Source organism: Myotis lucifugus, unplaced genomic scaffold (genome assembly GCF_000147115.1).
Source record: "Myotis lucifugus unplaced genomic scaffold, Myoluc2.0 scaffold_109, whole genome shotgun sequence".
Taxonomy (NCBI): Eukaryota; Metazoa; Chordata; class Mammalia; order Chiroptera; family Vespertilionidae; genus Myotis; species Myotis lucifugus.
The window spans coordinates 2,177,702-2,189,827 of NW_005871157.1; the positions used below are offsets into that span (position 1 = coordinate 2,177,702).

At 43.0% G+C, this 12,126-nt stretch overlaps 1 protein-coding gene across 4 annotated transcripts in view; it reads left to right on the forward strand.

Moving 5' to 3' along the window:
* GANC (glucosidase alpha, neutral C) overlaps window positions 1-12,126 on the forward strand; it is an 83,955-nt gene that overhangs the window by 67,637 nt on the left and 4,192 nt on the right. For all 4 annotated transcript variants that reach the window (XM_023757512.1, XM_023757514.1, XM_023757513.1 and 1 more), the window contains 3 exons: window positions 6,119-6,193; window positions 8,739-8,852; window positions 10,053-10,165. In XM_023757512.1, coding sequence (XP_023613280.1) covers window positions 6,119-6,193; window positions 8,739-8,852; window positions 10,053-10,165 — 302 coding nt within the window. The remainder of the gene's footprint in view (window positions 1-6,118; window positions 6,194-8,738; window positions 8,853-10,052; window positions 10,166-12,126) is intronic.

Consider the following 12,126-nt stretch of genomic DNA (forward strand, 5'->3'; position numbering starts at 1 on the left):
AACAAAAGCATAAACACAGCAATGTTAACAAGAGAACAAAACTAGCTAATAAAGCAATACCAATGCAAAATCAAACTACAAACATGTTAACATTTTCAGGACATTCCACCCAGAGTCCTTAGATTTAGCTCCGGAAGAATTTACAGAAAACTGACAGTTCACCAATGCTAGCATAGCTTCCACTTGCTTTTCTAACATTTGCTTGGCCTCAGTCGCCATCTTCTTCAGCTGACTCCATGCTGATATCTCGGTCACTTGCGTAGTAAAATGCCGCCGATGCGAAGATGTCGTAGATGCAAAACTAGTCTCCTGGATCAGGCTGCCTGGACGGTTGACCTCAGCAGTGAGTAGGCATCAGTCCCAGTCAAATCAGCCCTGTCCACGCAGGTGGAAGTCTGGTCCTGCAGAGCTGGAGACTTCCCACTCTGAGTCTGGGGTGTCACACAGACCCAAAGTCCCAGGGAGCTATCAGGTCACACAAGCAAAGATAACCAAAGCCTAGAAACAATGCAACTGCCGCACGAGCTTACAATCTAGGTCTAAAATAAAAATTACTTCCTGCCGAACCGGTTTGGCTCAGTGGATAGAGCGTCAGCCTGCGGACTGAAGGGTCCCGGGTTCAATTCCGGTCAAGGGTATGTGCCTTGGTTGCGGGCACATCCCCACTGGGGGGTGTGCAGGAGGCAGCTGATCGATCTCTCTCATCGATGTTTCTGGCTCTCTATCCCTCTCCCTTCTTCTCTGTGGAGAATCAATAAAATATATTTTTAAAAAAAATTACTTCCTTAAACATCAACCACAGCCATCTTTTACTTTACAGTGGCTTAAACAAAACCCAGGAGATTTCTACCTTATTTTGTACCTCCTAATTACTTATTATTTTCTACCGCCTATTTTCTACCACTTGCTTCTTGCCGCTTGCTTTCTACCGCTTATTTTCTACTTATTTCTCTATTCCTACAGCTTATTTCTACCACTTATTTCTACTTATTTCTCTATTCCTACAACTTATTTCTACCACTTATTTCTACTTATTTCTCTATTTCTACAGCTTCTCCTACCGCTTACTTTCTACAGCTTATTTCTCCTACCGTTTATTTCCTACCACTTATTTTTTACAGCTTATTTCTACTTATTTCTCTACCTCTAACTATGAACAATAGGTAGGCTTGGCTGCCCTTGCCCAAACCTTTCTGGGTTGCAACCCCCGCTTACAGAACCATAGGTAGGTCTGGCTGCCCTTGCCCAAACCTTTCCTGGGTTGCAACCCCCGCTTATTTCTACATTTCTACAGCTTATTTCTCTTACCGCTTATTTTCTATTTATTTCTCTACCTCTAACTATGAACTATAGGTCGGCTTGGCTGTCCTTGCCCAAACCTTTCCTGGGTTGCAACCCCTGCTTATTTCTCTATTTCTACAGCTTATTTCTACTTATTTTCTACCGCTTATTTCTACATTTCTACCACTTATTTCCTATTTCTACTGCTTATTTCTACTTATTTCTCTATTTCTACAGCTTATTTCTATTTTACCTATCTTTAGCTTAACAAAACCTAAGAGTTTTCTTATTTTCTACCGCTTATTTCTACCGCTTTTTTTTTAACGTCTACTGACTTTCTCTTTTGCTTATCTTATTTTCTCTACTTATTTAAAAATGCGTCCGCTTATTTCTACCACTTATTTCTACCTTAGGAATTTAAAAATGCTCCAATAAGCATTGTTTTTAGGGATCCACTTTTTATGCTTTTCTGCCTTATTTCTTGTCTATTTTTTTTACTTAGTCTCTCCTTAAGAAATTTAAAAATGCTTCAATTAAGCATTGCCCCATGTTTTACACCGAGCTATTACCAAACCTCGGCTCCCTACCTTACTTTTGCTTTTAGCCTTACTTTCTGCTTTTAGCCTCATTTTTAGTGATCCCCTTCCTGGGATCCTGAATTTCCCAAGTTTTACACCGAGCTAATATTACCACACTTCGGCTCCCTACCTTATTTTTGTTTTTTGGTCTTCTTACTTTTGCTTTTTAAGCTTACTCTCTGCGCGCGCCTTGGAGCCTCCTTTCACCTGACCACTTTTTAAATTCCCCCGAACTCAGGCCTGTTCGGACGCCACTTGTTACAGCCAAAGGTGATCCTGAGTGGGGGGGTGAAAGGATTGAGAAAAGACAAGAGGATGAAAGCTGGGTCTCGGTGGGACGCTACTCCTTGATGAGGAGACAGCACCAGCGCCCACAAGCCGTGTCTTTATTTTATAGCAGATGCCATGAGGCAAAGTAGGGGCGTGATCAAGTTGTTTACAGCATTCTCGTGAGTTTCAACCCCACTCAACTACATGCACCTGAACTCTATCACAAGGCACGTGGGACCACGTGTTTGGACCATAGGTTCAAGCTTACAACCATAGCTGTTGGCTATAATTGTGCTGGGAGGGCCCTGCCCTTCCAGCTGGGACTTGCACGTGGCAATGAGAGGACTCTATCCTTTCATTAGTCCGAGGCTTGAACCTGGCCAAAACACTGTAGCTGCGCCCCACATCCAGACATTCACCAAGGTGGATAAAAAGTAATAACAGTGACTTTCCTCTCTGCCCCTCCAGCCTTGTTCTGCTCTTGTATTGGTTATTGTCATTGATCTTTGCCACTGTATAAAATCCTAGACCTGTTGGAGCCCTGGGCACTGAACCCAGGCAGGGCAAGGGGCAGAGGTGGATATAAGCCAAAGGGCTGCAGAGCAGCCAGCCAAGGGTGATAAGAGCAACAGTCTCCAGAGACAAACCAAGGATCTATCCCAGTGATGGCGAACCTATGACACGTGTGTCAGAGGTGACACACGAACTCATTTTTTTGGTTGATTTTTCTTTGTTAAATGGCATTTAAATATATAAAATCAATATCAAAAAATATGTCTTTGTTTTACTATGGTTGCAAATATCAAAAAATTTCTATATGTGACACGGCACCAGAGTAAAGTAAGGGTTTTTCAAAATGCTGACACGCCGAGCTCAAAAGATTCACCATCACTGATCTATCCAAAGGGGCTTAGGAGAAGAGACAGGGCAGAAACTCGAGGCATCAGACTAGGAGAAGAGTCTATGGATGGAGAGCAGGAAGGAGGCAGACCCTGGAGAGGACCCATGAGCACTGGAGCATTGCCACAGGCTTCAGCAGATGGGGAAGAGCCATGAAGAATACTGAACTGACGTGGGCCTGTCATGGCAAGCTATTCTTGGACTGTCAAGGTAATGGTGAGGTAGCTGAGCCAGGCATGCTCAGTGCTCAGTATTGTCAAGTGCTGTCATGGCAACACCAGGAAACCAGTGCCAGTGTTCTCCCTCCATCCAGCTTTACATGTATGGTTGTTGCATTGGTTCCTTTTTTTCAGGTTGAATAAAATGGTTTAATGTGTTCTCTTTAAATATTCATCTTTTGTATTGGTTTCTTGAGGCTGCTGTAACGAATTACCACAAACAGTGGCTTAAAACGACAAAAATTCATCCTCTCACAGTACTGGAGGCTTAAGTTCAAAATCAAGGTGTCAGCAGGGTTGGTTCCTTCCGGAGGCTCTGAGGAAGGATCTCTTCCACGGCTCTTTCCGGCTTCTGGCGGCTCCCCACAAGCTTTGGAGTTCCTTGGCTCGTAGCTGCATTACTTCAGTCTACCCCTCCATCACCACAGTGCTTCTCTTCTGTGTGTCTGTGTCTCCTCTTCCTTCTCTCTCTTAAATGTAATGGCATTTAGGGCCCACCTGGATAATCCCAGATCATCTCCTTATCTCAAGCTCCTGACTTGAGTCAAATCTGTTACCGTGGACAGGAATATTCACTCCTTCCAGGGATCAGGAAGTAGCCAGGCTTTTCTCCAGGAGGTTCATGAAGTATGGTCTTTGCCCTTGGTTTCTCCCGGAATTTACAATTCTGAAGCTGAGGGCTCTTTACAGAGGTTCCCTTGCCAAGTAGAAACTTGAGAAAAAGGTCAAATACAACAGCTAAATAAATTGTCCTGCCAACCAGCAATGAGAGAAAAGGGGGACACATGTAATACTTTCAACAATAAAGATTTTTTTAAATTGCCCTGCCAAGTGTTTCTGCTGAGTTTCTCCAGTTGATTCTAACAAAGCCTAGGCTCCCGTTGAGAGGAACCAGCCTCCTTTCTGATTTGGCCATTCATGTTTATGAATGGCCTGTCATAACTGCAAGCACATTGTTGTGACTGTAATATACTCCCTCAACACTATCCCCCAGAGCATCTCTAACTGTTGCTCTTGCTACGTCTTCCCAAAGCCTGGGTAGAAGAGCCAAGCTGTCCCTTGCCAGACATTTGCCTCACTGGTTGGCTAGTACCACATCACAGGGTGCAAGGGAAATATCTAAGGTCCCTCACTGTCATTTTCCCCATGTCTCTGTATGGCCCATTCTCTCTCCTTCAAGGCTTTCCTTGAACATCTCCTTCCCAGTGAGGTCTTCTCTGACCACCTCTTTAAGGTTATACACCACCCCCACTGCTCCTGTCCAGCCCTCCTTCATCCTTTATTTTTCTCCACAAAATGGTGCCACCTCCCGACATTCTGTATATTTACTTAGATGTTTTGTTTATGCTCTCTCTCTCATTAGAATGTTAGCTTTTTTTAAGGCTTATTTTTATCTATGTTCACTGCTGCATCCTCAGCATCTAGATGGGTTCTTGGCACATAGTCGGCCTTTGATAAATACTTGCTGGGTGAGGAGCATGGTGACCAAGCTTTAGGTCTGGTCTATATGGTTTTTTATACCAGTTATACTCCTTCTAGGTTGGAGATCTTCGTATATGGCACCAGCAAAAATACCCTCTACCTCTCATTCTAATTAGTTCTAAAAGTGGTAGACAGGTAATTCTAAAATCTTATTTGAGTCAGTGGGTTTTTTTTGTTTTTAGCTTTTACTCCCACCATCTCTTTATTTAAAGCTACTGGAATTCGCCAAAGAAAGATTACAAGACAAGACACCTAAGACAATATCCCTTATAAACACAGACACAGAAATACTTGATAAAACATTAGCAAATTGAACCCAGCCAAGGATACTACACTGTGATGAGGTGGGATTGATCCTGTTGAATTAAGAGTTCACTGTAGCTAATCATAGTAAAGTCACAGCTCTCACATTCACAGCAGGACAGTGACAGACGCAACAGCCCAGCTATATAAAGGATGTGATAATCCCAGGACGTGAACTTGTGAAGGAGGCTCTGTGGCTGGATTGGAAGAGAGAAAAAGAGGTTTTTGTTTTCATGCTGATGGTTTCTTAAGGATTTAGCCCAGTGGTTCTCAACCTTGGCTTGGGGGGGGGCCACAACATTAGTAACAAAGAAACAGAATTTCCGGAGGATGAGGCCCAGAAATCAGGATTTTAAAAAGATTCCCAGGTGATTCTAATGTGCAGCCAAGGTTGAGAACCACTGATTTAGCCCATCAAATTGCTTTGTAGTACCTCTTTGGTACTTCAACAACTAAACCCCCTTGACAGAAATCCCAGATAAGAGTTTGAACCTCATACCTGAATTGTACTTTGTAAAAAAAAAAAATTAAAAAAATTGATCCTATTGTAGTCATTCAAGTTTCCTTTTGTTTTTCTATGAGATGCTTCCTTCTCTGACACTTTCTTTTTTCCACGCCTCATCTGTCATTCATTTGCCTGCAATGTGCTTTCCTTCTTTGTTGTTTCCTTCTCTCCTTCATATTTTTTTACTAATAGACACATTAAGTTCTTATAAGCTAACTGGACTGTAAAATCCATGAGGTCATGAACTGCCTCTTTCTGTTGACTCATGTTTACCTCTCATTGCTAGGCACATGGTAGGTTATTTAATTGATAACTTTAGGATGGATGGATGGATGGATGGATGGGCAAATGAGTGGCCTTTTAGTCAAATTAATCTGTCACATTAGTAGGTTAGTCTTTTGGGATCTTCTTAAAAGTATGTGTCCTTCCTAACTTCTACTCAAGATTTTTAAAATTATACTTATTTTAGCTTTCTGGTTACATGTATTTGAAATCAAGATAAATGGGTGTTTTACTGAATAATAAAATTGTGAGCAGAGTTGCTCATATGCTCTTTTTCACTGGGGTATGTTCCTTTCCAGGTCTGGTATGACTCTAAGACATTTGCTTCTTGGGAAGGAGCATGTACTGTGAAGATCCCAGTAGCCTTGGACACTGTAAGTTGTTCTCAGACTGTTATTTTTACCTGTTGTACTGTATTAGCCTGCTTGAGCTGCCATAACAAAATAGCATAGGCTGGTTGGCTTAAAAAATAGAAATGTATTGCCCTGGCCAGTTGCTTGGGTGTTGTTCTGTGTACCAAAGGCTGTCGGTTTGATTCCTGGTCTGGGCACATGCCTGGGTATCAGGCTCCATCCCCAGTAGGAAGTGTGCAGGAGGCAGCCAACTGATACTAGTTCTCATATAGATGTTTCTGTGTCTCCTTCTCCCTTCTTCTCTCTCTCAAAAACAAACAAACAAACAAAAAACCAGAAATTTAATATCTCATAGTTCTGGTGGCAAAAGTACTAGATTAAGGTGCCAACCAATTAAGTTCCTGGTGAGGACTCTCTTCCTGACATGTAGACAGCTGCCTTCTTGCTGTGTCCTCATATGGCATAGGGAGAGTGAGGTATAGGATCAAGGCCCCACTCTTATGACCTCACTTTACCCTAATGACTTCTGTAAAGGCCCTGTCTCCAAATGTGTACAGTCACATTGGAGGTTGGGGCCTCAACATATGAATTTGGGGGACACAAACATTCAGTCCATAACATGTGCCTACATAGAAAGAACCAAGGATATTAGAGTCCTACAAAATGGCATGGACATATGGAGACAGAAAGTAGATTAGTGGTTGCTTAGGGCTGGGGAAAGGAGAGAATTTGGGGAGTAATGGGTAGTGACTGCTAATGAGCACAGGGATTCTTTTTTGGGTGATAAAAGTGTTTTAAAATTCATTGTGGTGATGGTTGCATGACTCTGGATATACTAAAAGCCATTTAACTATATATACATTAAAAGGGTGACTTGTGTGGCATGTGAATTACTTCAATAAAGCTGTTAAAATATGAGAAAAGTGTAAAAATAACATACTCTGATGAAACATAAAGTACAAACAACTCTTTCCCATATATTTACATGTATATGTCTAAGAAAAATAATAACACTGAACACAGAAAGCAAACATGGTAGTTATCACACATGACATACAGAATGTCCTTCTACTGGACCAAGTCAAAAAACATGTTTGAATTATAACCCGGGACCTCTAGGCCCAAGATAATGCAGTCAGTTATGATGTTAGGATCAAAGTGGCCCATCTGGATAGAATTTCTGGAGGGAAGGTGGCTCCTGCAGCTGAATCACCACCATCACCACAAGCCCTAAGTAGTGTGAAGATTAACAAATAGGTATTGATGTTACTTTCGTTTAATTCTCAGTAGCAATATGAACTCCATTATAAAGAAAATGATTTCAGATGTCAACTTTCAGACCTAGAAGAGACCTTAACTTGCATTTACTCCAATCTCTCATGTTTACTGGTAAAGACACCGAGGTTCAGAGAGGTGAATTTGTCCAGGATTGTGGCTAGATTATGGTAGAACTGAGACTAGATCCCATTTCACACTAACTTACTACCTCATTCTTTGAGGGGAAGAAACGAGATTGGCTGATGAGGGTGGGAAGATAGATGTGCTGTACTTCTTGCTGCCACCTGCAAGTCAAGTAGAGGGTGGGCATCTTAGCTACTCCACCTCACTCCCAGCTTCATTGAGACTCTTGTACTCTTCTCCCTGCTTGTATTTACTCAGAGCAAAGTACACTCCCTTCGGTGATCCAGGGAGCTTTCTTACAGAGAACCGTCCTGGAAGACAGGACACGGGCTGGGCTTTCCCTGCTGGGAATGGCATTCCAGAAGACCCGGAGGTATGGGTCATGCCTCCAATCCTGTTGGTAGAGTCACTTAAAGTGCCCTTGGTGGCTTCTATAACAGAAGTTTCACAAATTTATCCTCAGAATTGAATCATTCATCCTGATGATCCAGGAAATCAGGGAGCAAGATGGGTATAGGTCAGTGATGGCGAACCTATGACACGCATGTCAGAGGTGACACGCGAACTCATTTTTTTGGTTGATTTTTCTTTGTTAAATGGCATTTAAATATATAAAATAAATATCAAAAATATAAGTCTTTGTTTTACTATGGTTGGAAATATAAAAAAATTTCTATATGTGACACGGCACCAGAGTTAAGTTAGGGTTTTTCAAAATGCCGACACACCAAGCTCAAAAGGTTCGCCATCACTGGTATAGGTTGTAGTGAATAAGAACAAAAGTCACCTTCCACAAACAAACGAACTACCATCTTTTATCTACACACATCTACATCTGGGCCTACTTATACAGACAGAAAAATTCACTCTTTAGCAGGGCTCTAGAAATAAACATGTCTATTATATTGACAGCAAAATTAAAGATATAAACCAGGAGAGGCTACTTATAGGATAGGCAGAACAGGTAATAAATTGATGAAGAGTGAGAAGTTTGTTTAGTGTTTGAACTCTATTCCTTTTAATGCCAGGGCCCCCATAAATTTATATTGGCTTTGAATCCACACTTGTAAGGAATGTGAATCTTGTACAATGAAACATTTTTAAATTCTACTTTGAAATTGCCTTCTATGAAAGCTCCTTCCCTGAGAGTGTCGCTCTGTTATAGATACCAGTGTTTCAACGAGGTGGAAGTGTAGTGCCTATAAAGACAACTATAGGAAAATCCACAGGCTGGATGACTGATTCCCCATATGGACTCCGGGTGGCTCTAAGCACTAAGGTATTTGGAAAATGTTACCTTTACCATTTCATTTGTTACTAGTGGTAGCCTCTTGAGTGTGTGACACTGTGTAAAAGTGGTGAACCCCATCTATGGGATAGGTGCTTCAGATGTTTATCTAGAAATCAAAGTTTTTAATCATTTCTGAATCATTGTCTAACTTATCTGACTTGCCTGTGGCTGATCTTTAAGGAGCTCTTGAGAACTAGAAATGATAGAAATTTTTTCTGAGGCACTGTGACCTTTGGTGCTTTGCAACTTGGCATTGATTCCACCTGGACCGAAAAGGTCCACTGGGGCCTAGGCAGCCTGTCCCTGAAACTCAGTCTCCTGTAAAAAGGTATCTGTATCAGTGCAACATTTGGGGGACACCTCCGCTTTCCACGCCCCCCCCCCCACACACACACAATGACTTCTGTTCTCATCAGATGGCTCAAACAACTGAAATCTCCGTGGGTAAAGCCTAGAAGGATCGATCTGTACTTTTAAGCCAAAATGAGAAAGCAGATTTCTCTCCTATCCACTTGCCCAAATGCAGTACCAAACACAACTTCTTACTCATGCAAGTATTATAAAATAATTCAGCTTTCTTTTTTTTTACATCCTTCTTTTCCATCTGTTTCACTTAGGCATGTTTTATTGGGCCAAACTATGGCCTTCAGGCACATAAGAGGCCACAGAATAAAATACAAGAGACTCAAGATCCATAGCACATCAAGCGTTGTCCAAAACAGTAAGCTGCCATGTGGAGTGCTGTGACATTGAATGACATGCAAAGGGAGTCCTCCTACTAAAAAAAGTAGGAACTAGATATCATTCCCTACATGGAGTGTCTACTAAAGAGAGTTGATCTCATCCATTATATACTAATTTTTTTAACTTCAGTTTCATTTATGACCTGTTATCACATTCTGGGACCCTATTTTCAGGGAAGCCACCTATGCCACTGACCATACTTCGGGTTTAAATTTCTTTCAAGAAGGCCTAACTCTTTGTGCTCCTCTTATGTGATTTCCTTATTTATATTATTTCACTAATAGGTATTGATTGTATGACTACTTTGTACAGCTTGAATATTAAGCATATGTTCACCATAATTTTTCACAAATTTTTAAATCTATTATTTCCCTTTAGGGCGTGGCCTTCTTTCCCCAGAAAACTATTATATAACCACATTCTCTTCCTGGATCCACTCTCTAGGGTTCTGCGGTGGGTGAATTGTATCTCGATGATGGCCATTCTTTCCAGTACCTCCAAAAGCAGCAATTCTTACACAGGAAGTTTTGTTTCTGTTCAGGTGTTTTGAGCAACAGGTAATGACAGCTAAAAATCTGTGGGTTTTCTGAAGTAAATTATGTTATTCTTTTGCTATCCTCAAATACACAGCTGATATTTTAAGATACAATTTAAGAAGTTAATGATGAAAGCCATTTATGGAGTGTTTTTCTTTACTTTTTTTCAGCTTCATTCAGGTATAATTGACAAATAAAACTATAACATATTTAAAGTGTACATGATGATATGATATATGTACACATTGTGAAAGGATCCACCACAGAGTTAATTAATACATCTATCACCTCACACATTTACCTTTTTTTGATGAGAACACAAGTTCTACTGCCTTAGCAAGTTTCAATTATACAACATGGTATCAATATAGTCACCAGGTTATACATTAGAACCTCAGACCTTATTCATCTTATAACTGAAAGTTTGTACCTTTTACCAGCCTCTCCCTATTTCACCCACCTCCCATCCCTAGGCAGCCACCATTCTACTCTCTGTTTCTATGAGTTTAACTTTTTTTAAAACATTCCACATATAAATGGTACCATGCTGTATTTGTCTTTCTCTATCTGGCCTATCTCACTTAGCAAAATGCCCTCTAGATTTATCCATGTTGTCATTAATGGCAGGATACCCATCTTTTTTAAGGCTGAATAATATTCTATTATGTATATACTAGGGGCCCAGTGCACGAATTCGTGCACCTTGAAAAGAACTGTGGGCCGCGAGGCTGCAGTGGGCACAGGGGCGGGTCTTGGCCCATCCTCCGCGCCCTAACCCGGCCCCTCCCACTGTGGCCCCAAGTCCCCTGTCTGCTGGCAGTCCCACTCCTGCCACCACTGCTCCCACACGCTGACAGCACCGGCTCCACTCGCACCCGCTGACAGCGCAGAGCAATTGACCAGCAGCAGGTGCAAGAGGAGCCGGCGCTGTCAGTGGGTGTGAGCTGTGGCTGCTGGCCCCGATTGCCCCTCAGGAGCAAGGGGAGTTGGAGAAGCCCTGAGGGGAGATCGGGGCTGACAGCTGCCACTCACACCTGCCGATGGCGCCAAGTGATCAGGGCCAGTGCCAGGCACCAACAGCAGGTGCAAGCAGCGGCTCTGGTGCTGGCAGTGGGTGCAAGAGGGGCCAGCTCCAGCAGCAGGTGCAAGCACCAGGCAGGACCACGGTGCACAGGAGCAAAGAATTTTCAGTAACAACCAGAGGCTCACCCGATGACAGCAACTGGCACCCCATCTTGGTCTGGTGCCCCTGCTCACTTGCTCCACCATCCCACCATGGCCGACGCCCGCCATGTTCTGCACTCTGCGCCTGCTGCCAACACCCGCCATGTTCCATGCACACCCCCTGGTGGTCAGCGCACGTCATGGTGATCAGTTGTTTTGTTGTTTGGTTGTTCCACCGTTCGGTCTATTTGCATAGTAGGGTTTTATATATATACTAGAGGCCTGCTGCATGAAAATTCATGCACTGGAGGGGTGGTCCCTCAGCCTGGCCTGCCCCTCTCACAGTCCGGGAGCCCTCAGGGGCATGCCCGGAGGCAACTCGGCGATCAGGGGAAGGCGACACCCCATCACACCTTTGCCAGCAGTGCAAGCCTTGGCCAGCCTGGTGGGCTGAGGGAACTGGACACTGCCATCTTGTGGCTGTGGGCACCGCCATCTTTGAGAGAGTGGCAGTCAATTAGCATATTCCCTCTTTATTGGCTGTGGGTGCCGCCATTTTTGAGGGCAGGACAGTCAATTAGCATATTCCCTCCTTATTGGCTGTGGGCATCACCATCTTTGCAACAGCGTGAGGGCCAATTAGCATATTCCTTCTTTATTAGATAGGACTAGAGGCCCAGTGCACGAAATTCGTGCCTGCACTCTTTCCAATCCGGGAACCCTCAGGGGATGTCCGACTGCAGGTTTAGGCCCGATCCTAAATGCAGCGTGAGGGCCAATTAGCATATTCCTTCTTTATTAGATAGGACTAGAGGCCC